The 26,849-nt window shown below is 41.1% G+C and overlaps 1 protein-coding gene across 2 annotated transcripts in view; it reads left to right on the top strand.

Annotated features, from left to right (window-relative positions):
- fam184a (family with sequence similarity 184 member A) overlaps positions 1-26,849 on the top strand; it is a 296,890-nt gene that overhangs the window by 255,714 nt on the left and 14,327 nt on the right. For both annotated transcript variants that reach the window (XM_034699996.1, XM_034699997.1), the window contains exons 17-19: positions 1,426-1,610; positions 7,348-7,494; positions 24,777-24,894. In XM_034699996.1, coding sequence (XP_034555887.1) covers positions 1,426-1,610; positions 7,348-7,494; positions 24,777-24,894 — 450 coding nt within the window. The remainder of the gene's footprint in view (positions 1-1,425; positions 1,611-7,347; positions 7,495-24,776; positions 24,895-26,849) is intronic.

Raw genomic sequence — 26,849 nt, 5'->3', positions numbered from 1 at the left:
GTCTCTCTTCAGCTGTCCTATTGAATAAGGGCAAAAAAACCCAAAAATATAACTTAAAAAAAAAAGATACAATACAACCTGATACGTTACCATACCTTAAGGTATGACACGACGCAGTACAACACGACATGATACGTTACGTTAACATATGATACGACAAGACACAATATGATCCTACACGATGCGTTGTGATACGTTATGGTACAATACGACACGACACAACACTTTACATTAGGTTAAGATATGACATGACCTTATGCGATAAGATACGTTATATATGCTATATAACTTATTGTAACGTAAATATACGTTACAATAAGTTAAGATACGTTATGATACAATGTGACACAATACAACACGACATTATAAGTTACATTAGGTTAAGATACCTTAAGATACGGCAAGACACGATACAACACGACACAATACTTTAAGTTACGTTACGACAAGACACCATACGATACGACACAATACAATATGTTACATTACAATATTTTACATTGCGATATGTTACGTTACGATATGTTACGTTACGATGTGTTACATTACGATGTGTTACGTTACGATGTGTTACGTTACGATGTGTTACGTTACGATATGTTACGTTATGATATGTTACGTTACGATATTTTCCATTCCGATATGTTACGTTATGATATGTTACGTTACGATATGTTCCGTTACGATATGTTCCGTTACGATATGTTACGTTACGATGTGTTACGTTACGATGTGTTACGTTACGATGTGTTCCGTTACGATGTGTTAAGTTATGATTTGTTACGTTACGATGTGTTACGATATGATATGTTACGTTACGATGGGTTACGTTACGATGTGTTACGGTACGATATGTTCCATTACAATATGTTACGTTACGATATGTTCCATTACGATATGTTACGTTACGATTGGTTACGTTACGATGTGTTACGTTACGATATGTTACGTTACGATGGGTTATGTCACGATGTGTTACGTTACGATATGTTCCGTTACGATGGGTTACATTACGATGTGTTAAGGTATGATATGTTACGTTAGGATATGTTCCATTACGATATGTTACATTACGATATGTTACGTTACGATACTTTTAGATACGATATGACACAATGTGACACGATACAATATGATACAATACGATACAATACAATACATTACTTAAAGATACACTAGATACCATAAGTTACACTATATTGTCCTTTAAAGGAAACATGTCCTGGATTTAAGTGCTGCATGCATTTAACTGCCTCCAAAGAAGCATTACTAAATAAATAAAGCCGCCCTCTTCTCACCTAAAGTGAGGTCCCTAAAGTACAGGGAGGTTATCAATGTGATGTTATTAGATGTCTGACATCCTCACTAAGTAAACCACACTGTGGGACTTTCTAACTCATGGTTTGGCACTTTTCCCTTTCATAGGAGCGTGAGCTGTTGGGTCGGATCACCGAGCTGCAGGAGGAGGTTTCCAGGAGGAAGAACCACATCGCTCATATCGACCACCAGATCCACACACTCAACGAGAATATCAGCACTCTGACTAAGGAGCTGGAGCTGAAGGGCAAAGAGGTGCTCAAGATCCGCAGCGAAGCCAATCAGCAGATCAGGTATGACTCAGCGTTCAGGGCACAGCTGTAAGGAAAACATTACCGTACAGAAAGTGAAAGACTTGGTTCAGAGTTTTTGATTCTCATGATTCCTGAGAGCCTAACTGATTTGATTTCCAATAACAGTTGGCAAGGGCAAAGAAAGAGCAGAACTTTACAGCTGACTTTAAAAACTTGATAAGCATTCACTGGTTCAGTTATTCTCAAATCAAGCTCAGCCCAAAGTACATCAGATGATCTTAACCATGGCACATATCAACTGACAGCTCTCCCTGCCTTGGCTTTTAGTGTATGCATATGAAAGGAGAGGAGGTGTGCTCTCCCTGCCTTGGCTTTTAATGTGAAAGGAGAGGAGGTGTGCTCTCCCTGCCTTGGCTTCTTAATGTATGCATATAAAAGGAGAGGAGGTCTGCTCTCCCAGCCTTGGCTTTAAATGTATGCATATGAAAGGAGAGGAGGTGTGCTCTCCCTGCCTTGGCTTTTAATGTATGCATAAAGAGGAGAGGAGGTGTGCTCTCCCTGCCTTGGCTTTTAATGTATGCATATGAAAGGAGAGGAGGTGTGCTCTCCCTTCCTTGGCTTTTAATGTACGCATATGCACAAAGAAGAGGTGTGCTCTCCCTGCCTTGGCTTTTAATGTATGCATTTAAAAGGAGAAGAGTTGCGCTTTGGCTTTTAATGTATGCATATGAAAGGAGAGGAGGTATGCTCTCCCTGCCGAGGCTTTTTATGTATGCATATGAAAGAAGGACAGGAGGTGTGCTCTCCCAGCCTTGGCTTTTAATGTATGCATATGAAAGAAGGAGAGGAGGTGTGCTGTCCCTTACTTGGTTTTTAATGTATGTATATGAAAGGAGAGGAGGTGTGCTCTCCCTGCCTTTGCTACTTAATTTATGCATATAAAAGTAGAGGAGGTGTGCTCTCCCTGCTTTTTTTGTAATGTATGCATATGAAAGGAGAGGTGGTGTGCTTTCCCTGCCTTGGGTTTTTAATGTTTACATATGGAAGGAGAGGAAGTGTGTTCTCCCTGCCTCAGGCTTTGGCATGCCACGTACACATATGGAAGGGCAGGGAGCTCTCAAAACAGAGCCATACAGCCAAATATAACGTAATGAATGCAAATATATAACTGTCTTTGAAGACAGTGGTCCTGGCTGAAGTGAGCTCTTGTTGAGGGTGCACTCTGGGGACCTCGTGCATTTGGAATTTGTCTTTAAAGTCCCTCAGAAGTAAGGTGAAGTCAGTGTTTCCAATATGGTGATCCTCAGGGCTTCATCGTGCCTCTCCAGAAACCAAAGGGTGGCATCTCTTTGACTGGGTCCATGTTTTATACAGTCTGTGGCTAGTATACAGAAAGTTCAAAGCTCCCTCAGTAGCCGTCAGGGAACATCCACGAACAGAACTTCAAGCGCTTGCAAGGGGCGTCTCCTTTTTGTGCAAAGTACAAAGTTGCAACATCTAGACCATTATTAATGTTGGCTCAACATTTATACCCACTTTTTCAAAATCAAACGCACGAAAACACCCTCACTAAACCCTTTCTAATCACTGCGGTCCCTGTTAGCCGGGCACGTTGCTGACTTCTCCGTTTACATTCGGATGACGATAGTTTCTGCAATCGTACTCCGGCTGCTCCGGTCCTGATGAAAAAACACACCGAGATGAAAGAGAGGGAAAGACCAAACGAGGCAAATCAGTGCCTCTCTCATTCTCACACTGTCTTTGTCTCTCCTTCTCTCTCCCACGGGGTCAGGAGCTCATTGATTAGGAGATGTGAAGGTTATTTAGGGTAAAAGCAGAAAATGGAATCTATAATCACGTCGCCTCCTGCAGCACTGTGTGAATATTTTAAAATGCTTTATGGGTAATGTAGTCAAGCTTCTCCTCAGAATCCATCTGTGACCATATGCTTCAGTTTCAAGGTCTTACTGCGTTTGTGTATGCTTCACGTCTGCTCCCATGGCGCCTCATTCTCCATCGTTTTCCATATGCTGCTGGCCTCTTGTATATCTTCTTTTTCCTTCTCTCTCTCTCTTCGCTAGCAGGCCCATGCGCAGCACATTTTCTTCTTCTCTTACGTAACCCCTCGTCTGAATCCTGGTCACGGCGCTAAAAATAGACTGATAAATAAATAAAGAGGAAGCAGAGAGAGCGATAAGATGTGCGCCCCTCAGGGAGAGTTGGCCCAGTCAGAGTGAGAGGCAGACAGACATCCATGTCCCCCCCCCCTCTCCATCTCGCCCTTACATCCCTTTCATCAGCCCTCTTCTCCTCCTCATTTAATTACCATCTTTTATTCCATTTTCCATCATCCCCCTTGCTTATTTTAGCTCCCGTCTTCCCTGCTACATTTGCAGAGTTCACATATTTGATAAGAGGAATTAATTAAACTCTTTTACATAACATGCACATCAATTATTCACCCATGTCATGTTTTCCACTTCCCTCGTATTTTGGAGCATTTTCACATCCGCTCATATGTTCTGCTGCAACATCAACACAAACTGGAAATGCATTTTTCTGCCACAATCACACTCCCAGCATGCCTCCATGTAATTATGTTCGAGGAATCCAGCCTTTTGTATCTGTCTCCCTTCTCTTATCTCACCACTGTTTCCTCAGTGGAACAATCCATTATGTTCACTTCCACCTGGGGAAGACGGACGGCGAAGGAGAGTCTGCAGGTCCTGATTAGACCTTAAAGAGAAATGCCACTCATGGAGGAATAAATGGGAATATGTGTTATTCCTCACTGCAGAGGACAGTTTGGTCTCATATTGAGCATGCATCAATCTGTCCTGAAGCTGCAGCATCCCTAATATGATGTATGACGTCTTGTACACAAACAAAGTATGAGTAAAGACGGGCTTGTCTCCTCAAGACGCTTTCCAAACAGAGCAGGTCTAGACCGTACTCTATGTTCTATTATTAACAAAGACCCAACATCAAGACAGGATAAGATCCAGTCCCGTCTTACAGACAGGACTCAGTCTGATCTCATCTTAATCCACCATGAGCAGAGCACTTTGCAGCATTTAGCAAGTTACAGTGGCAAGGACGAACTTCCTTTAACAGGCAGAAACCTCCAGCAGGACCAGACTCATGTTAGACACACATCTGCTGAGACTGAGATGGAGAGCGGGATAGAGGGAGATGAAGATGAAGGTGTAGGACAGGAACAAGGCGCTGTCCCCACCCTGCAGGTGCTGATCACTCTCAGGTTTATGTAGGCTAAATGAGGCTGTCAGCTCTGAGCTGTCTATGCCATTCAGTCCTGTGGAGGTGAGGGAATTAAGCTGAATATGTCCATGGTTACACTGCTTTATAAAGATGTGTTTGATACAAATCACCCCAAAAATGGATAGTAGTAGTTGTAGCAGCTGGAGTCTGGCACAGCAGAGATCCAGAGGAACCTACGAGACAAGGGAGCTCAGGGACTCCAGAAAGGTCTATGGTTAGTAACTTTAATGGGACAGGAAGAGTTAAAGTAAGTGAGACAGGATCCCAGTGTGTCAGTCTAAGCCTTTAGCAGCATAACTAAGAGCCGGTCCAAGCCTGATCCAGCTCTAACTATAAGCTTTATCAAAAAGGAAAGTTTGAAGCCTACTCTTAAAAGTAGAGAGGGTGTCTGCCTCCTGGACCCTGACTGGTAGATGATTCCAAAGGAGAGGTGTCTGATAACTGAAGGCTCTACCTCCCATACTACTTTTAGAGACTTTAGGTACGATGAGCAGGCCTCCATTCTGGGAGCGTAGCGTTCTAGAGGAGTATTGTTAAAAGTTGATGTTGGAAGCAGGAAAAATGGGCGAACGCTAGCATGTGAGGGACTTTGACAAAGCCGGGTTAAAGTATCTCCAAAAAACTGCACCTCTTGTGCAGCGTTCCTGGTCTGCAGGGGTCTGTATCTACAGAGAGCGGTCTCCAGAGACTGGGTGGGAAGCTAAGGCTTGAGTTCTATTCCTTTAAGGATCATTATTTAATCAGCATTCGTCTTCATTGATGAGACAGCTAAAGAGAGGCAGGAAATGATATTCTTACTTTATTAAGTGTTGCTTCTGAAACTCTTCTCCTTCAGTGTGATCACCTTGCTCCCCCACCTTCACCTCCACCCACACTCACAGCTGCTTTCCTCGCCTCCCTCCTTCAGTTTGTCTCTCTCTCTTCTTTACCAGCAGAATGTTTGAAGGTTGCAAAAGTTTTTCTCCTCCTCACAGGTTCATTTTCACAGCATGTGGGTTGTTTTTTTTCAACTTGTGGGACGTGTGTGGGGCAGGTTTGTTTTTAATGATGCAGCATTTCACACCAATGAAAAAGAACATGGTTAATGACATCAGAACTTAAAACATGATGCTGTTACAGGTCTGGGTGTCTGCTTGGGGATGGCTTACATAATATGGACTTGATCTTTTTGTACCTATTCAGACTTGTTATTATGGATACTGCTTTGTTTACTCCTTACTCATCATGTAACTACACTATTTTATTTTATTTATCTATTTCTATTTACATATTTCTCATGTATTCTTCTTCTTCTTCTTCTTCTTCTTCTTCTTCTTCTTCTTCTTCTTCTTCTTCTTCTTCTTCTTCTTCTCATCATTATTATTATTATTATTATTATTATTATTATTATTATTATTGTCAATATAGTTGTCAATATCAGTACAATTATAAATAATAATATTTATATTTTTTTAGAATAATGATAATAAGATTATTCATATTATTGTCATTATTATTATTATTATTATTATTATTATTATTATATTATTGCTAGCATCATTATTTCTATGATTTTTATTACTATTATTATTATTATTATTATCAATAATAATATTATTACTACTATTAATATTAGTGTCATTATTGTCATTACTGTTATTATTATATTTGTGTTGTATGGTTGTTATTATTAAATATGTTAATGTTTATGTTTATTTGATTGTATTTATAATAATAATATTGCTTATTATGTTAATTTATTATCCTTTTTTTATTATGGTTATTATTATTATTATTATTATTATTGTTGTTATTATTATTATTGTTGTTGTTGTTGTTGTTGTTGTTGTTGTTGTTGTTATTATTATTATTATTGTTATTATTATTATTATTTATATCCTGTACATTTATGTGTTTGTGCATGTACTTATCTTGTTATCTTGTAATCTTTAAAAAAGAATTATAACAAAAATTTAAAATACTAAATAACTTGAACCTTGGATGGATGCTGTTCTCACAGATAGATAAAAATATTAGAAATTAAAGGCAAAAACATTCAAAGCTTGTGTATTCACTACATTTCCACAGCAGCTGTGGTCAGTCATATGACGTCAGTGTGCATTAATCTACTGTATGCTGTCTGTGATTACTGAGTGAAATGAACACGTTAATCTGACAGCCCTTATTATTAGTTTTATTGAATTACTACTTCTTCTTAAGGATCTGAGTACTTAATCCCTCACTTCAAAGTACTTCAAAGTAGTTTCTCTCCCCATGAGGACACTTCAGAGTCTACCTCCCTCTTAAACTACCCTCACTTAGTCAGAGAAGATGTGCTCGAGTGGTGGAGCCTTTATTAGATAAGACTGTGGGATGATTACCTCGCAGCAAGGTGAACTTCATATTTGATTGTCGATTTCACCGGCCAATCAGGAGCCAGTATGTTCTTATTAAAGGACCATCAGCCTTGTCAGTCTCCTCCCACAGACTCACCAGTCCACTCTTCTTGTCTCCTCAGGGCTCACGAACAAGAGCTGCTGAAGAAGCACGAGAGGGAGCTCACCGAGATGAACAGCGTCCACAGCAGAGAGACGCAGAACATGCTGTCAGACTTCAACAAAGCACAGGAAGTGCTCAAAGACAAGATCTCCGCCCTCCAGATACTGTATGTAAACACTGTAAACACTCTCTGTATGTGTGTGTGTGTGTGTGTGTGTGAGGCCCTTAAACACATCTGCAGCTAACAGAGGTCTACAGCTCAGAGGAAAATCACTCCTAATCTAATTCTTGACTCGTGATTGCTTTGTGCAAAGGTCAACCTATTTGTCCTACATAATGTGATTGTGTGTTGTCAGGTGCCAAGTGGAAGCTTAAAACTACAGACACGTCGTCTCTGGGGAGAGTAGCACACAAAGCTCTGGATCTCGCAGACAGAATCCACTTTCATTTGTATGCATCAGCTGGGGATGAATATAAATAGTAGGCGGGAGTGATGAACTATTTTCCTCTCGGCTAATCACACGGCTCGTGTCATACGTTATAAACAGCTGCATCGTGCACAATGGTGCAGAACGGAACCATGAAACGAAGCGCCAAGACAGATTTACCGCTGCAGCCTCAGTCTGTACCTGAGCTGCATTCATCTGGAGTCACTGCTTTCTGTTTAAAGGCAGAAAACACAGAAATAGAAGAATAACTCCAAAAAAAATCAAACATCAGGAAGAGAAAGTCAAGCTTTGTAGATTCTATACATCCCACACACTCTCACGGTGTGAAGTCTTTGATCAGAGGAAATAAAAGACTCGTCAGACAGTCGGTTGTGTTTTCAGAAAGCTGATCCCAGCTTAATGAAAGATTGATATCAGAGGCTCTCTGGTTTATGAGTAAGAGTATCCCAGGTTTCATATCCGGGGTTTCCGTTTGTGTAGGCAGCAACTGTTTGCAGATGTGACACATGATGTGCGTCAACATGGCAGCGTCACATAAACTCACTGTGTTCAAGTTAGTTTGGAAAGTTTTTAGCTAGATGATCTGCTGAGATGAAACAGAAGCATTGTATTTCAGATTCTCACTGTACATTGAATAATAAACCACAGAGGGATCACTGCCTTTCACACAGAGAAGATTCAGTGTTTGAGCTAAAGGCCACAACATGTAATCTCCAACCAGGGATGTTCCAAAGTGACTAATTTCTAAGTTTGTTTAAACAGAAACTTAAAGCCTGAAGGTAAGAAAACACTGAAGCAGTCAAAATTCAGCTCAACAAGGGTTCACAGAGTCTGCAACAAATAATGTCTAATGGTTTCCAGAGTGTACCTAAGGTTAGCAGAGCTAGCACCACCAGCCTTTGGTCTCCCTTGCAGGTTAACACTGCATACCTTTGCTGGCTACCCATTGCTGCAGCTGAAATACAACTTCATCGTGCTACATCACACCAACTGTCATCTTAAGGCGTTTTTGACCGGAGGGACTTTACCCCTGAACTACGTGTGTTTCGACCGGTGGACCCAGGGTCTAAATTTAGTTCAGGGGTAGATAATCTTCCCCCTAAAAAGCCCCTGCTAGGGGGGTAGTACTTTTCAAATGGCAGGGCCTGCAATGCTGACGAGTCTGATTGGTAGATTAACAGCAGTGTTTTTATTCCAACCGCCGTCCACAATAACATCACACACATCTGTGATTCACTTGATTTCTCTTTCTTTCATTAGTTTTTATTTGTTCTATCTTTTTTGTATGTGTGTGTACTTTTCAAAAGAAGAAGCTGTGATTCTCTTGATTTAGCAGCTTGTAACAGTAGTCTTCTCTCAGCCCACCGTGAATGCGTCTCTCCTCCCGGTGTTCCGGTTTTAAAAGTGAATTTCAAGTTTAAGGAAGATTCTTTTTTTCGACAGGGTCAACTTTTTTGTCAATTCTTTTTAGGCAAATTTTATTTTTTTCAAAAAAATGTCCAAAAAAAAATGTTCTCAAAAAAAATATTGTCAAAAAAAAAATTTGACAAAAAAAAATGTTGTCCATTTTTTTAGTCCATTTTTTTTTTCAAAAAATGTTCCCAAATTTTTTTTTGAGATTTTTTTTTAACAATTTTTTTGTTTGTTTGTTTTCCAAAAACCATTCACACTCATTGTTTTTTTCATCTGTGATTCACTTGATTTCTCTTTCTTTCATTAGTTTTTATTTGTTCTATCTTTTTTGTATGTGTGTGTACTTTTCAAAAGAAGAAGCTGTGATTCTCTTGATTAAGCAGCTTGTAACAGTAGTCTTCTCTCAGCCCACCGTGAATGCGTCTCTCCTCCCGGTGTTCCGGTTTTAAAAGTGAATTTCAAGTTTAAGGAAGATTCTTTTTTTCGACAGGGTCAACTTTTTTGTCAATTTTTTTTGGGCAAATTTTATTTTTTTCAAAAAAACATTTTGTCAAAAAAATGTGCAAAAAAATTTTTCTCAAAAAAAATATTGTCAATAAAAAAAAATTTTTTTTGAAAAAAAAAAATTTGAAAAAAAAAATTCTCAAAAAAAATTGGGTCAAAAAAAGTTTTGTCAAAATTTTTTTAGTCCATTTTTTTTGTCCATTTCTTTTTTTCAAATAATTTTCCCAAAATTTTTTTGAGATTTTTTTTTAACAATTTTTTTGTTTGTTTGTTTTCCAAAAACCATTCACCCTCATTGTTTTTTTCATCTGTGATTCACTTGATTTCTCTTTCTTTCATTAGTTTTTATTTGTTCTATCTTTTTTGTATGTGTGTGTGTACTTCTCAAAAGAAGAAGCTGTGATTCTCTTGATTTAGCAGCTTGTAACAGTAGTCTTCTCTCAGCCCACCGTGAATGCGTCTCTCCTCCCGGTGTTCCAGTTTTAAAAGTGACCCTGTAAACTGGAGACCTTCAGCTGAACGTGTCAGTGTTTGTTTACTCGCTCTTATCTCCTCTCACGTGTTGATTCAGTGAATCCATCTGTGATGAAATATAGCACCATCTAAAACAGCGCCAGCTGAGTCTCTTCATGCTAACAGGCTAACTGTTGTGTTGCTCATAATGATACCTGCCTGTCCATCTGCTTCTATGTTGTCATCTGTGATGACTGGCACTCGTCTTCATTGTGAAAAACAATCCACAAACCTCACCAACAGCAAATGGAGTTGTGTCTACTGTTAGTTACCAGTTTACATAAATACATCAGCCATGGATACAAAGTGTCTCTGACCAGAACAGACGGATCAGCTGGTTGATGTTATCTTACCGTTAGAGGCCTACCACAAATCTCTACACATCAGTCTTTTTTAACAATATGAGGAGATTTGAAAACACTTTTAAAGAACGTAACATACAGAAAATAATACTTAGGAGAAATTACAATACTTGAAGTTTTCCTAAATCGTTGCGCAATAACAGAAAATAAAATTGTCCTCTTTAAATCAGTACAGTCGTTCCTGTATTGGTCAACCTCTGACCCCAAACACATTTTTTCCAAGCTATTTAAAGCTGGGGTTGGTAATCAGATTTAGATCCACTTTTTGTTATACTGGTTAAAATGATCTTTATGTCCTGATTGTAATCAATACATAATGTGTTCTTAAAAAAGAGTGAAAAAAAGACACTATCTACAGCCGGAGTAAACCTGGAAAACACCAACCAATCATCATTTTTTGGGTCCCCAAATTTCAAACCATTCAAATCCCGTCCTGCTGTTCTGCCCGCCTCCTGCGTGTACATTTCCCCGGCGTGCACTCTGAGTCCCCGTCTCCTGCCTCTGCTTCCCCTGACTCTACTGACTGCCCCTCTCGCTCAACCTCGGGCCTGTCCCCTCTGACCCGATGAGGTGCTTTGCTCAGGACTGTAGTCCGGATCAGAGTCTAAAAAACTCTCACCACGGAGGCTCTGACAAGCAGAAGAATTAATGACATTCAGTAAGTCCTACAGAAAATGTAGATGTACTGTAGCGTCCGTCCGGACGCTGTAGGGATGACGAGCCGATTCGTGAACACACTGATCTTTAATAACCGGTCACTGTCGGCCGTGATCACGCCAACCAACAAAACAACAATCAATGTTTGAATGAATGAAGAACTCCTCTGGTCTCTCCTCTCTCCTGCTCACACACTCTACACCTCTCCTGATGCCTTCACTGACTGTCAACACTGTAGGAATTAAGAACATCTACACTGAACACGTTTAACAAACAGTAGAGTTGTTACAGTGTTATATATGTGTTATAACTTTTCTCCTGATATCGTGTCATCAGTACAACTGTATAATGCTAGCATGACAGTTGTGAGTGCTAACAGCAGCCATGTTTGTTTGTGTTTTTAACTTTCACTATGAGAATGTTTTGCTGAGGACCGGTTTTGAATCAGTCACGATCATATGGTCGCAAATCAGCGGCGCTCGTGCATGTGAGCGGGGGGCGTCATTTTGGAGGAGCTCCGAGGGAGGAGGGGAGGGGTTAGACGGAGTCCTGAGGAAATGCTACATTCAAATTCATGCTAGTTTTCCGAGACTACCAACACCAGCTTTAACTTTTAAAGTACATTTCCACCAAACGCTGTCGCCCAGAAGTCGTTTAAAACTTTCCCCACCCTGCCAAACTAATACACTTCATCCTCTCTACTGTGCCTATATTTAAATTTACATCTAAATGTAATGAAAACGCACTGTACGAGTAATATTAGAGCATTCTTTAAAAGCCACAGTGTGTACAGTGTGTGTAAAAATGGACCCTTGTTATTCTAAGACATGACCTCTGTGTTATCAGTGGTAGCTACAGCTCACTGCGTTGTAAACAACGGCCATTGTTCCATTGTTCTGCGTCGATGATTGGACCGACTGATGGGCACCCATACTGCATAATACATGAATGCTATGTAATTATGTTATTGTGGAGTGTGCCAGGCGGAGATTATCATTGGTCATTCCAGCCGGCCCGCTGAAGCCATTGTCACTGCTTCCTAATTAAGATTCGGAAAAGAGTTTGTCATCTAATGGAGACCTGTAGCACCATGGAAACCATCAACCTTTAAATAAATCACACACACACACACACGGAAACTTACAACAGATTTGTCTCATGAAATATTAAATGTGACTCCCGGCTATCTGCAAACACACTGAATTTGTTTCCCTCTCATTAAAAAAGTATATTAGTCTGCTTCAGTTAAAGTGATAGAGCTTCCTCCTTTAACTCTACTGCGTCAAATCTGCTGAAGGCAAGTTTATTTATATTTCAGAAGAAAAAAAAAAAGCAACTCAAAGTGCTTCACACATGTCATTACAACATCATGAAAGAGGACATTTGAAATGCATCAAAGCTGACCATTAAAATCAAAGAGAAGATCAAATAAAATCAGTGTTAGAGTGTAACCGTGCTCAGCTGGCTGCTTCAATAAACCCCAGGACTCTTTGTTGTGTGTTAAATAATGAGAGGGAGGCGTCTTTGTGTGTTCACGCCTTTTTATCTCTGAACAGGAACAGACCGAGTGCTGGTCAGTCAAAGAGTTACAGCAGGTGATATCAGCACCAAGGATAAATAGCTCGCTAACGCATGTCCAGTGTTATATCAGGGCTTATAAATTACAGTAACCCAACCTCACAGTGGATTTTGAGTCCATAGAGTCCATGTGCACCGTGCTGCTCTCTGCAACTCACCCAGGGCACGATCGTGTCTACAACTGAGATAGTTCATCCCCAAATAAATACATGACATCATAGCATCTGGCTAGCAGACATTATGTGCATTAAAGTTCCAGTGCTGTGTTATATGTAGTAACTGTCCTGACCAGCTAACAGCGTTAACACTCAGTTTTAGAGACATTTCGGAGGAGAAAACGTTGCCATTTAATAAAAGGCACTTGTGAAATAGTGCTAAGGGTATTTATCAACCTTTTTATGCTTCTCCTTTTAAAGAGAAGCATAACAATGTTACTTCTTTTTAAAGAGAAGCATAAAATGTTACCTTTGTCTATACCTCTCTTTTTAAAGACTGTGCTTCCTTTTTTAAAGTGAAGCATGAAATATGTTGCTCCTCTCTGTGCTTCTCTTTTTAAGGTGAAGCATAGAGGATGTTACTTCCCAATGCTTCACTTTAACAAGAGAGGCATAAAAATGTTGCTTCTCTTTATGCTTCAATTTTAAAAGAGAAGCATAAAGGACATGTTCCTCTCTGTATACTCCTCTTTTCAAAGAGAAGCATAAAAACGTTGCTGCTCTTTTTAAAATTAAGCATTAAAATGATACTTCTTTCTATGCTTCACTTTTTAAAGAGTGGCATTGAAATGTTGTTTCTCTTTATGCTTCTAAAATGTTACTTCTATCTATAACTCTCTTTTTAAAGACTATGCTTTCTTTTTTTAAAGAGAAGCATAAAATGTGTTGTTTTTGTCTGTGCTTCTCTTTTTGAAGAGAAGCATAAAACATGTTGCTTCTCCCGATGCTTCACTTTAAAAAGAGAAGCTTAAACATGCTGCTTCTCTTTATGCTTCTCAAAATGTAACTTCTGTCCATACTTCTCTGTTCAAAGACTATGCATAAATCATTTTGCTTCTCTCAATGCTTCTCTTCTTAAAGAAAAGCATAGAACATGTTGCTTCACTTTAAAAAGAGAAGCTTAAAAATGTAACTTCTCTTTATGCTTCTCATCTTAAAGAGAAGCATAACACACGTTCCTCTCTGTATTCTCCTCTTTTCAAAGAGAAGCATAAAAAGGTTGCTTCTCTTTTTAAAACTAAGCATTAAAATACTTCTTTTTATGCTTTACTTTAAAGGGAAGCATTGAAATGTTGTTTATCTTTATGCATCTAAAATGTTACTTATGTCTATAACTCACTTTTTAAAGACTATGCTCCCTTTTTTAAAGAGAAGCATAAAATATGTTGTTTTTGTCTGTGCTTCTCTTTTTGAAGAGAAGCATAAAACATGCTGCTTCTCTTTATGCTTCTCAAAATGTAACTTCTGTCCACACTTCTTTGTTCAAAGACTATGCTTCCTTTTTTAAAGAGAAGCATAAATCATTTTGCTTCTCTCAATGCTTCTCTTCTTCAAGAAAAACATAGAACATGATGCTTACTTTAAAAAGAGAAGCTTAAAAATGTTACTTCTCTTTATGCTTCCCTTCTTAAAGAGAAGCATAACAAATGTTCCTCTCTGTATACTCCGCTTTTTAAAGAGAAGCATAAAATGTTGCTGTTCTTTTTAAAATTAAGCATTAAAATGATACTTCTTGCTATGCTTCACTTTAAAGAGAAGCATTGAAATGTCACTTTTCTCTTTGCTTCTCTTTTTAAAAAGAACCAAAAAAGTGTTCTCTCTTTTTAAAGAGAAGCTTAAAAATGTTTCTTCCTTCTATGCTTCTCTTTTTAAAGAACCACCCTGGAATAACTTTGACATTTTACTCTAACATTGCAGCAGTGATTGTAACAAAAGTTTCATGCACAGAAAGGAGAAAGTGAAAATGCTGTGTCATGTCTACAACCCGCACATCAGAAGAACTTGCAGGGATCAAACTAACTTAATGTAACGATACTGGCGTCTAAGAATCCAGTGAGTGGAAGGATGTGTCTTCATTTTTAAAGAGGTGGAAGAATGTGTGTCATTGTTGGCATGCATGTGACGTACAGTGAGAGGAATCAGAGGTGAAGTGAGGTTCCTGGTGAAGCTCACTGCACTGCTGCAGTGTGAGTATAAAGCAAAAGAATAGAGCAGCTGGAGGGAATCTGTAAGTTGAGGTTACATCTCCAGAGACCAGAGAGAAGAGTGTATGAGATGGCTGCAGGTGAAGACTCAAAGAAAGAAAGAAAGAAAGGAGAGAGTTTAAAGGAACATTCTTGCTAGTGGGCACTGAATGATGCCAAGTCATGAGGGAAATGAGCTGCAGCGGCCCTCAGGGGAAAGTTATTGAGCTGCAGAGATAAACCGAGCACAACAGATAAAAACAGGGTGAGATAAAGAAAAGGAGAGGCCAGAAAACTCTGCAGCTCAGAGTCAGGAGATGTGCAGAGACTCCTCAGAGCTGACCTCCTTTCAGTCAGACTCAGCTGAGCGCAAAGCACCACCTGCTGGACTGAGAGAAGACCTGCACACAGAGTGAACATGCTCACGAGTCAAAAGCAGGTTTGATGTTAAATATAGAAAGAACAGGATTGCACAAGATCGATCTTTAAGGACAGATGCACAGACGCTGACTTTGTGTGTTACGTCATCATGCAGCACCTTACCTTCCTCTTGCTCTGCGTTCAGAGTTTATAGTTATTCTTTATTTCATTTCATAAATATGAAAGGCACAAAAGCAAGAATCCATGGCTTCTACTCTGGAGCTCAGGGAACAGATTCTCAAGGCCCTTTTTTGCATTCATTTCAATACAAAGGATCCCTGTTAGTTAAAGCTGCAGTGACAACTATTCTTCATGAGGTCCACGCAGAACGAATACAGAACTTTAAGGAGAAAATAAACAAAGAGGTACAACCTCAAATCCCCAAAAAGTAGGTATGCTTTGTTAAATGTTGACACAGACTTTGATGGTCTGCAAATCAGTTAAAGGCCTCACCTGGGATCTCTACTCTTAGCCGCCGAGCCACACCTCTAGAGCTAAACTTTAAGGCAGTCCGCCAAGTAAGGAGCCTGGTTTATACTTCCACATTGAATCGATGCTGAAGCATACACCGCAGGTTCATGAAGCCCTGTGCTGACACAGAAGCCCAACAAGCACCTCCTAAAAAATGTAACTACATGTTCAAACAACGCAGACCACAAGCCCTGTGATTGGTCCACACTGAGAAGCATCATATATCCTGCATTAACACTTCCAGTATCACCGCCTACATCGATACAGTGGTTGTACACAATATCTCCGCCAACATCTGCTCAACATTCATCAGCTCCAACTCCAACATAAGGGATCGGATTCAGTCGCCTTTTTTTGATTTGCACAGACAAGCAGAGAACATAGCAGGATGAGGAACTGACAATACAACGAGCAAAGAAATTAGCATCTAGGCGAAGAACTGCAGAGCGATGCACAAGTATGTAGTGGTCATGATGGCGAAGGTAACTGCAGCGTAGAGTCAATGCAGGAGTGTAAACCAGGCTTAAGAGCCACTAGAATGTCTTGGACTCCTTTGCACCCTGGAAGAGAGGGGCGGAGGGAGAAGGATTTGCATTTAAAGAGACACACACCAAAACTGTTCTTAGCTGGTTTATACGGGATTAGAACCTCTTCTGGTGTTGATCCACATTTTATTTGACCAAAGTACTGCACGGACATTTCATTCAGACCACAGGTTGCTGTGTTGAATGGTCAAAAAGGGGTATAATATATCTTCTTTAAACCCAAGATTTAATTCAAAATATCTAATCAAATATTGAAACTGAAAAAATGTGGAAAAAATATGTTCGTTCCAAATTTGATGCCAGCAACACCTTTCAAAGAAGTTGTGACAGTGGCATGGTTACCTCTTCTTTCCTTTAGAACATAACAAATAAACAAACATAAGACAACTCACACAGACATCAATTCAAACTCATCAAACCAAAAAGCTCAACTTCAATCATTTCAGATTTCTTCCTCTTTAAAGGCACTATGAGGAGTTTTTCACCAGCTGAGAAACAGACTGAAACCAACACTGATGCCTCTTTATGACCTTCAAAAGCAAACAAAACCATAAACAACACCGATACCTTCTCTGTTGTCATTTCTAATGCCTTAAACCACTCAGAGGGGGTAGGTGTCAGACCACATGATTGACATTTGGCTTTAGAAACATCCTTTTCCGGCTGTTTTCATGGCAAATAATCACACTGAGTGATAAATCTGGCAGGGTGAGGTTTTTGTTGAAAACACTACTTTTGCATGTACAGAACAAAAGATGAGAGGGATCACTTTGTCCACAATGGTGCGCCAAAGTTGATATAACTAAAAAGTTCCTCACAGCAGCTTTAAAAAAAAAAAGTTAGCTGATCAAAAACAAAAATAACATGAATTCTTTGTTCACAACTCAAATGTTGCACCACTCTAACAAGTACATCCTACTTATCCTATGTGTCTAATTCATCATCACCTCGATGCCCAATCGAGGTGATGTCCAAAGACAGGAGATCAGTTTCTGGAGTCTTGAAAGTGAAGTGTGGTCCTGTTCTTGCTCAACAGTTCAGGGTCTCCTTTGTTGTAGTTTTATTTGCCTGGATCTGCCTGTTTTGTTTTTTGAGTCTAAAGTTTGCTTTAACTTCAGCACAGTCGAATCACCTTCAGACTCCTCAGTTTACTGGTTATTAATCAAATATGAAGTTACTAAGTCTAAGAATCAAGTTGAACCATGTCGTGAAGTGGTCCACTTTTCTTCCCCTGGTTGATTTTCTTTGGGGTCAGCGTTTTGCATTTGTCGGCACCTCCTTGACTTTACCCGGTAAACAGGCATTTCTGGGTCTTCCATCTCATTAACTAAAATCATTAATCTATTTTAAACCAGCAGCCTGTCGCTTTGTACCTAATTAATCAACACGGTAACGACAGCCTCATCGCTCTTTACAAATCCCTCTCCCTAAGCAGACACTGGAAAAAAAACTCTCTAAGTCTCAGTACGGCTTTCATGTAGGTTTAAATAGTTTGATAGAGAACACGTCTTTGTGTTAAAGTTTGTTTTTTAAAGCAGCAAGTGTTGATTTTTCCCTCATCTGTACCGTGGTTACATCAGTGCATCCAGCAAGTGTCCGTTAATATATTTGAACAGCCCGGTGTGTGGAGTAAATTAAACTGCATGCATTATAATTCAACCCGAGCAGAAGGCGCTGAAGATAACCGCAGCACTCACCTGACGTTCCCTCCTGAGCATCAGTCACAGTCCACTGAGCTTTGAGACCTTGAAAACAGACGCCACCCTGACACTGAAGGAAACACACTTTGGTGCAGATTCAACACCAAGAGGTGGAGCTTAAATGTCAGTCCAGGATCTTTAATCAGTCAGGAGGATTTGTACAATTCTTGGACAAATTTCTAAACTAAGATACGATAAAGGCCATGAGTGACACCGGTTCATGTGTCACAGGCCGTCTGGGTGGCTGTCACAGAGGGGTTTCCTGCTCAGTGAACGCTGGCTGATGCTGAAGCAGTGAGGCGTGAAATAGTTAGACACGAAACATTTGACCTCAGTGTGCTCCTGCCCAGAGGAAATCCAGCCGCAGTTTAACCCACTTGTTGTAAAAATAGGTACAACTCTAAAAACGACACTCTTTATTTTTGAATCCGTATTACTACTCTACTACTCTCCAAACAGAGCAGGTCTAGACCGTACTCTATGTTCTATTATTAACAGCCCAACATCAAGACAGGATCAGATCCAGTCCCATCTTACAGACAGGACTCAGTCTGATCTCATCTTAATCCACCATGAGCAGAGCACTTTGCAGCATTTAGCAAGTTACAGTGGCAAGGACAAACTTCCTTTAACAGGCAGAAACCTCCAGCAGGACCAGACTCATGTTAGACACACATCTGCTGAGACCGTGTTGGAGAGAGGGATAGAGGGAGATGAAGAGAGAGAGAGATGATAGTGGTGAGACAGATAGTAGTAGTTGTAGCAGCTGGAGTCTGGCACGTCTACGAGACAAGGGAGCTCAGGGACTCCAGAAAGGTCTATGGTTAGTAACTTTAAAGGGACAGGAAGAGTTAAAGTAAGTGATAGGTAGAGAGAGTGGAGAGAAAGAAGATCCCAGTGTGTCAGTTCCCCCGGCAGTGTAAGCCTATAGCAACATAACTAAGACCTGGTCCAAGCCTGATCCAGCTCTAACTATAAGCTTTATCAAAAAGGAAAGTTTGAAGCCGACTCTTAAAAGTAGAGAGGGTGTCTGCCTCCTGGACCCTGACTGGTAGACAGTGGCAAGGACAAACTTCCTTTAACAGGCAGAAACCTTGAGCAGGACCAGACTCATGTTAGACACACATCTGCTGAGACCCTGTTGGAGAGAGGGATAGAGGAGAATAAAAGAGAGAGGGAGAGAGAGAGTGGTGATAGCGATGAGACAAGTAGTAGTAGTAGTAGTAGCTGTTGCCGCAAGAGTCTGGAACGTCCACAGCAGCAGGCTGTCTACGGCAGCGACTCAGAGGAACCTACGAGACAAGGGAGCTCAGTGACTCCAGAAAGGTCTATGGTTAGTAACTTTAACGGGACAAGAAGAGTTAAAGTAAGTGATAGGCTTGGGATAGGATCCCAGTGTGTCAGTTCCCCTAGCGGTCTAAGCCTATTGCAGCATAACTTAGACCTAACTATAAGCTTTATCAAAAAGGAAAGTTTGAAGCCTACTCTTAAAAGTAGAGAGGGTGTCTACCTCCCGGACCCTGACTGGTAGATGATTCCAAAGGAGAGGTGCCTGATAACTGAAGGCTCGACCTCCCATACTACTTTTAGAGACTTTAGGTACGACGAGCAGGCCTGCATGCTGGGAGGGTAGTGCTCTAGAGGGGTAATGTTAGAAGTTGATGTTGGAAGCAGGAAAAATGGGTGAATGTAAGTATGTGAGTGACTTTGACAAAGCCGGGTTAGAGCATCTCTAAAAACTGCACCTCTTGTGCGGTGTTCCTGGTCTGCAGGGGTCAGTATCCACAGAGAGCGGTCTCCAGAGACTGGGTCATGGGCGGCCATGGGTGGGAAGTTAAGGCTTGAGTTCTACTTCATTTAAGGTTCATTATTTAATCAGCATTTGTCTTCATTGATGAGACAGCTAAAGAGAGGCAGGAAATGATATTCTTACTTTATTAAGTGTTGCTTCTGAAAGTCTTCTCCTTCAATGTGATCACCTTGCTCCCCCACCTTCACCTCCACCCACACTCACAGCTGCTTTCCTCGCCTCCTTCCTTCAGTTTGTCTCTCTCTGGTATTAACACTGTCATGCATGAATGGTGTTTTATCAGACAAAGCCGAAACGACACCAACATTAACCTTGCAATCATGATAAACTCACATAGGCTGATAACTCCCTTTCTTGACTGTTTTAGCTTCTTTAAGCCTGTTGTTTTAATTTTTGATCGTGCAACTTCCCTTTTTACAATTTTTTTTAACACTGCCTCAACAGCTTAAAAAAAAACATACCAAAACAAAGATACACCACTCTTTGAATGTGATTCCCAATGCTGCTTCGTGTCTGCTTGATGTATAAATTAGCAGCTACAGACGACCATTACAGGTGGAGTGTGAATTTAATCTCATTAGTAGTTCAGTTTTCCCAAATTTAGTGGCCAAAAAACAAGCAAACTGATGAATTAAGCTTTTAAGGAGGATGACTTTCCTCAGGCAGGGGGAGCCTGCAACTACTACCAACAGGACACTGATACCCAAGCTTCTGGCACCAGGGTTGGAGTGGAGGATTGGGGTGGACCTGGGCAGACAGCTCCACTTTCCAGCAGAAATCTGCAGCACCACCCTTCGGCCAGACCTGGTCCTTGGCAGGAAAATCCACCCTCCTAGTGGAGCTCACAGTGCCATGGGAGGAGGGGTTGGAGGTTGCCCACGAGAGAAAGAGAGCAAAGTATGCTGATTTGGTGGCAGAGTGCAGGGAAGGAGGATGGAGCGTAAAGCTCTACCCAGTGGAGGTGGGGACTAGAGGCTTTGTGGGAGCCTCAACAACACGGCTACTCAAAGACTTGGGGTGTCGGGGAGCTAGGCTGCACAAAGCAACCAGGGAGCTCTCAGAGGAGGCCGAAAAGGCAAGCTTCTGGCTATGGCTGAGAAGAAGAAACAAAATATGGGGAGCAAGCAGCTCCTGAAGAAGGTTAAGGCTGATTTATACTTCTGCATTGAATCAACAGCGTACCCTACGCCGGGGGTCCGCGTAGCTCCCGTACGTACGCCGAGGCCTACGCACGTAGCTGACGTGCACCTCCTCCAAAATGTAACTCCCCATAGAGCCGACGCGGACCTCAAGCTCTGTGATTGGTCCGTTCGGCGGCTTTGTCTTTCCCGCATTTACAACACTTCCGGGATCCCGCACATCGGCCGTGTATTTCATCTCCTCCTCTCTATTCTTCATGTAATCATGTCTGTATGATAAACAGCAACATGTATCAGCTGTAGATTAACATAACACGCTCTGAATCTCTGTGGAGAAGTAAACAGAGATCGTAGCGGGACCGGAAGCAGGCGACCAGCTATCAGAGAGACCACACTGCCCTCAAGCGTTTCGGCGGAGAATTGCTGCGCGACACGGACACACCGACGCACAAGTATGTGGGGCTCATGTCCGCGTCAGCCCCTGTTGCGTAGGGGAGACGCAGAAGTATAAATCAGCCTTTAGCTGCAGGGAGTGTCAGGGAGACGTCCCTGTTCACTGCTCCGCCACCAGGAGATGTTCTGGGTTAAGGGGCGAAACATCAATGAGCGGTGGTCCCCAGCTGATCACCCTGCAGCTAACCAAAACAGGCACCGTTGGAGGTGCGGCAGGCCGAGGGCCATGCAGGAAGAACAGCTACCTGTCAAACAAATTAAAGGTCCATCGTGATTCACTAGAACACACAAGCTCCACGGGCCGAGCTGAGATCTGTGTGTGCTGGATGTGTTAATGGATAAATGATGATTAACACCTCGGTGGCAAATGAATGTCAATGGTGTGTTTATGGTGCCTTAAAACCGTCCCAAATTAAATTCATGATTTCTGTTCATAATTAATTACACTTTAATTTCACATTATGTTGATTAGTCAACACAATTAGTCTGAATCTGAGATACCGAACATTTCAAATCAACTCCTTCTGTTTTTGAGATCCAGACGCTTCTCTTAGACGCTATATTTAGTTGATGAGATGAAAGACGTGTACAGTGTTTGAAGTCACTGTGTTTATTCTTAGCTTAGCTGCTGCACAAAGTGCCTTAAAGGATGTCTTTAAAGTCCTCCGTGCACAATAATGGGTTAAATGGTTAAATTAAGCATTAATTTAATATATAGTAAGATAAGAACTCATCATTTCTGCTCCCTCTTTGTGTTGAGAGATATTGGCTCGGACACAGACACAGCCAGAGCTGCATAAAAAAAGAAACCCTGTGATGTTTGAGCTTCAGAATATGTTTGACAAACAGAGAGAGCGCGATGAACCAGCTATCAGATGTGAACAGAAGGACCAGCCCAGCAGCCGACACTGTATCGGATCAGATCAGCATGTATCAGAATCACTGCGCCGAGGCTCCGCTGGACGCCCCTGTATGTCTGCGGACAACCCAGAGAGAGAGAGCGCAGACAAGCTGCTCTGCTGCTCTGCCTTGAAGACAGTGTGATTTCACACTGTGGCATGAATGTCACACAGATGCCCCCTCTGTGGCGTGTTCTGTGGGAGAGTGGGAGGTGAGAGGCTGTGTAGGTCACTGTCACAGAGGCTGTCGGTGCGGAAAGGAACCACTGACATGTACAGAGCAGCAGAGGATGACACTTCTAACTGACCTCAGTACCTGTTTCAGGTTTTACTTTCAGTGCTGTTACTCTTTTCAACACTCAGTTTAAGAGTCCGATTTAATCTGAGTTAGCTGTCATCTAATATACTCCAGTATTTTGGGTTCTTAGAGGGTGACATGTCGTAATTCCTAAAAAAAACAGAGAAGTGAAAACAACCACAGCTCAGAATGATGCCCTCTAAAATGTCTATTAAAGCTGAGGTTGGTAATCAGATTTAGATCCACTTTTTGTTATACTGGTTAAAATGATCTTTATGTCCTGATGGTAATCAATACATGATGTGTTCTTAAAAAAGAGTGAAAAAAAGCTGCTATCTACAGCCGGAGTAAACCTGGGAAAACACCAACCAATCAGCCTTTTTTGGGTGCCAAAATTTTAAACCATTCAAATGCCCGCCTCCTCCTGCGCGTACATTTCCCCGGCGTGCACTCCTCCGAGTCCCCGTCTCCTGCCTCTACTTCCCCTGACTCTATTTACTGCCCCTCTCGCTCGTCCTCGGGCCTGTCCCCTCTGACCCGATGAGGTGCTTTGCTCAGGACTGTAGTCCGGATCAGAGTCTAAAAAGCTCTCACCAACAAGCAGAATAATTAATGACGTTCAGTAAGTCCTACAGAAAATCTATATGTGTTGTAGCGTCCGTCCAGACACTGTAGGGATGACGAGCCGATTGGTGAACACGTTGATCTTTAATAACCGGTCACTGTCGGCCGTGATCACGCCAACCAACAAAACAACAATCAATGTTTGAATGAATGAAGAACTTCTCCTCTTGTCTCTCCTCTCTCCCGCTCACACACTCTACACCTCTCCTGATGCCTTCACTGACTGTCAACACTGTAGGAATTAAGAGCATCTACACTGAACAGGTTTAACAAACAGTAGAGCTGTTACAGTATTATATATGTGTTATAACTTTTCTCCTGATATCGTGTCACCAGTACAACTGGATAATGCTAGCATGACAGTTTTGAGTGCTAACAGCAGCCATGTTTGTTTGTGTTTTTAACTTTCACTATGAGAATGTTTTGGTGAGGACCGGTTTTGAATCAGTCACCATCATATGGTCACGAAGCAGCGGCGCTCGTGCATGTGAGCGGGGGGGGCGTCGTTTTGGAGGAGCTCCAAGGGAGGAGGGGAGGGGTTAGACGGAGTCATGAGGAAATGCTACGTGTCTCCCTTTTGTCTTCCCTCAGGGAAATTAGGGAGTAGGGGGAGGTAGAGCGTGCAGCCTACAGTCTCTTGTTGTTTTGTTGAGCCTTCCCAAGGTGTTGTGGGCCTAATGTGATGAATCACCATTGAAAGGAGGCTGCACTTGATACCTCTACTGATGTACTGACGCTTGCTGCCCATTTTTCCTTATTTGTACTCATTTTTGGGTGTTTGGGGGACATTATGGGCCATGTGGCAGGCTGATCTAAAGTAGTTGTAAACTCACTGTATATGTTGCATTAGATGTTGTATTTATAACTTTGAAAAGACACTTTCCTGAGACTGAAACCCTCTCCAGAGTGCATAAGCTCTCTAAACCACAGGCTGCTGCTGCCAAACGGAGGCTTTAAAAGGTCTTTCTGTCATTTCATAACAGTTTCAAAAACCACGAGTCATTCCTCAGCCTAAACTGTCACAGATGATTGGTTATTTCCCGCTTGAAGTGTTTCTCAGCAGGCTTTAATACCCATTGTGCTCAGCGATCTTTAGCATGTGTTGCATTAAGGAGAATGTCACCGGATTTCAGATGGATTGGAGGTTTTCGCCGAAGTGGTGATTTCTCTGAGGGGCCGGTGGGATAATAACAAAAATCCATTATAACGTTTCTGGAAGTTCTCGTAATAACTCGCAGAATGAAAACAACCTCTGCAGGAAGTGTGCGGCTCTGTTTCTGGATTTAACACTGACACCATCTTTTACATGCAAACGTTCACCTGGCCTCAACTCCTGCTTTTCTGTTTTAACGGTCATTGATATGTAATGTTGAAGTTTACTCTGATGAAACTGCACACATGTATCATTTACATATATATTCTGTTTCCTCACAGGCTTGAAGGAACAGAGGAGAAGTTCAGGAACAGGGAGAGTCGTACGGAGGATCTGCAGATGATCACGGAGCTGAAGGACATGGTGTCCGAGAGAGAATCTCTAGTCAAGAAACTGGTGGTAGGTAACATCTGATGAGGTAATAAACATGCTTAATGGGAATATTTGAGGTTTACAGAGAGGTGGTATCTTGGTTAAATGTTAATGTCAACACTAAACATGGGCAAAGTTTCAAACTGTGAGGTAAAGATGTGTCAGAGTAATCCCTGAGTGAGACTTCAGGCTGCTCTGAACATCTTGTTTTTAAAGTCACATGAGAATTCAGCAAGATCAACACGAGATTTCCTCAATTTGTGACATCACCAGTTGGTGAATGTCCTTAAAAGGGCATATTTGTCACTAGAAGGAGGCTTCTAGAATGCTCAGGTTCTGGAATGCTGAGGTTCTGGAATGTCTTAAAGAGACAGTAGACACCAGCCTGAGATAAGTGAAGAATACTCAGAGCTGCGAATCATGTAAAGCGGCTACAGAGCTATCAGAGGGATAATGTTAAGTCTGAAATGAGAGTAATATGAGTAAAAGACTCAACTAATTTTATTTTATAGGTAGAGGTTTAGGAGCTGTTCTCAATAAGGTTAAGCTTAAAATGTAGCGACCTCGGTTACAAAACGTACACACAGCTGTTTAAAACGTGTGTGTCTGATTTCAGAGGACTGCACAGGAGTCTGGGGTTATTGTAAGAGATCCAAGTGTGGAGCAGTCAGAACAGAGCTATGGGTTTTTTTTCTGGGTGTGCATTAAAATGCCCCCAAACTTGCATTGTATGGTGACATGGGACAGGAACCATGTGACATTCGGCATATGGGCGACACAGTGAGACAGTGGAATAGATTTATTTATATGCCAGACAACAAACAAAACACATCTTATAATACATACTATAGAAGCATGCTAACGTGTATTGTGAGTCAGATTAAAATGGTCCTGTTATCCATGTCTGATGAAGATAGACTTCAGAACCTGTTTACACACAGAGTGTTTTAGTTTCCACAGTTTGTGTTGAATGCCGTTCAGCAGCGTATTATATTTGATTTAGTTGTTATCACTTTCAAATGTCTAAATTGTACCACTGTGTGTTTTTACTTACTTTTGGTCATTCCCTGACATGTGCAGTATTGTAACTGCTCTTTTCTTTTCCTTTTCTTTTTCCTCTTATGTTGTTGCTTCAATTTTGTTTTGTTTTTGTAGTGTCTTGTAAGTCCATCCGGGCGGGCCACCTTTCCAGTGCATGACACCATGAATTCAAATATACCAAACTAGAATAAACTATATAGCACCTTAAATACTCTCAAGAACGCAGCCCAAAGGGGTTCACAAAAATAAAACAGAGAGACAGAAATAAACAGCAAAAGGCTAAAACAAGATAGAGGAATGTTATATGAAACACTTGAAAATAAAAATGTAATCATTGCAATAAAATCAATAAAATAAAATCAGATAAATGCAAAAACAATTTTAAAAACATTAAAATTAAATAAATGAAATAGAATACAATCAATAAAATCAGATAAATACCGGAAAAAATAAAATACATTAAAAAAATAAAATAAAATCAATATAATAAAATCAGAGAAATATCAGAAAATAAGATAAAATACAAATAATATAAGATAGAAAAAAGTACAAAATTAAAATGATGCTGAGACAGGTAGGGGCGTGTTGAGGAGGGTGGCTTGGGATGGCTTAAGCCTCCATCTAAAACCTCTTTTGCCACCCCTGGTGCCGCTCCCAAAACCTCAACCTTGATTGGCTATTTGCATGGTCAGGGGCGGGATTTATGTTCAATCCAACCAGGTGGGCTGTGCGTCAACATGCTACAAGTAGCTGTGTTGCTTTCAATGAGGCACATTTTCCTTTTGTTAGTTAAATTGAGATTTTGGATGAAAATTCTTCTGAGTTCTTAAAAGAATTCAACTAAGAAGGCTTAATGTGTATCGGACTCGTATTTCATGCATCCCCTGCAGAAGCCAGTAGATCCACCCCTGACCCAAAAAGTCTGCATTACCTCTTTAAGA

This window comes from Notolabrus celidotus, chromosome 13 (genome assembly GCF_009762535.1).
Source record: "Notolabrus celidotus isolate fNotCel1 chromosome 13, fNotCel1.pri, whole genome shotgun sequence".
Taxonomy (NCBI): domain Eukaryota; kingdom Metazoa; phylum Chordata; class Actinopteri; order Labriformes; family Labridae; genus Notolabrus; species Notolabrus celidotus.
This window is presented reverse-complemented; position numbering and strand designations above follow the sequence as displayed.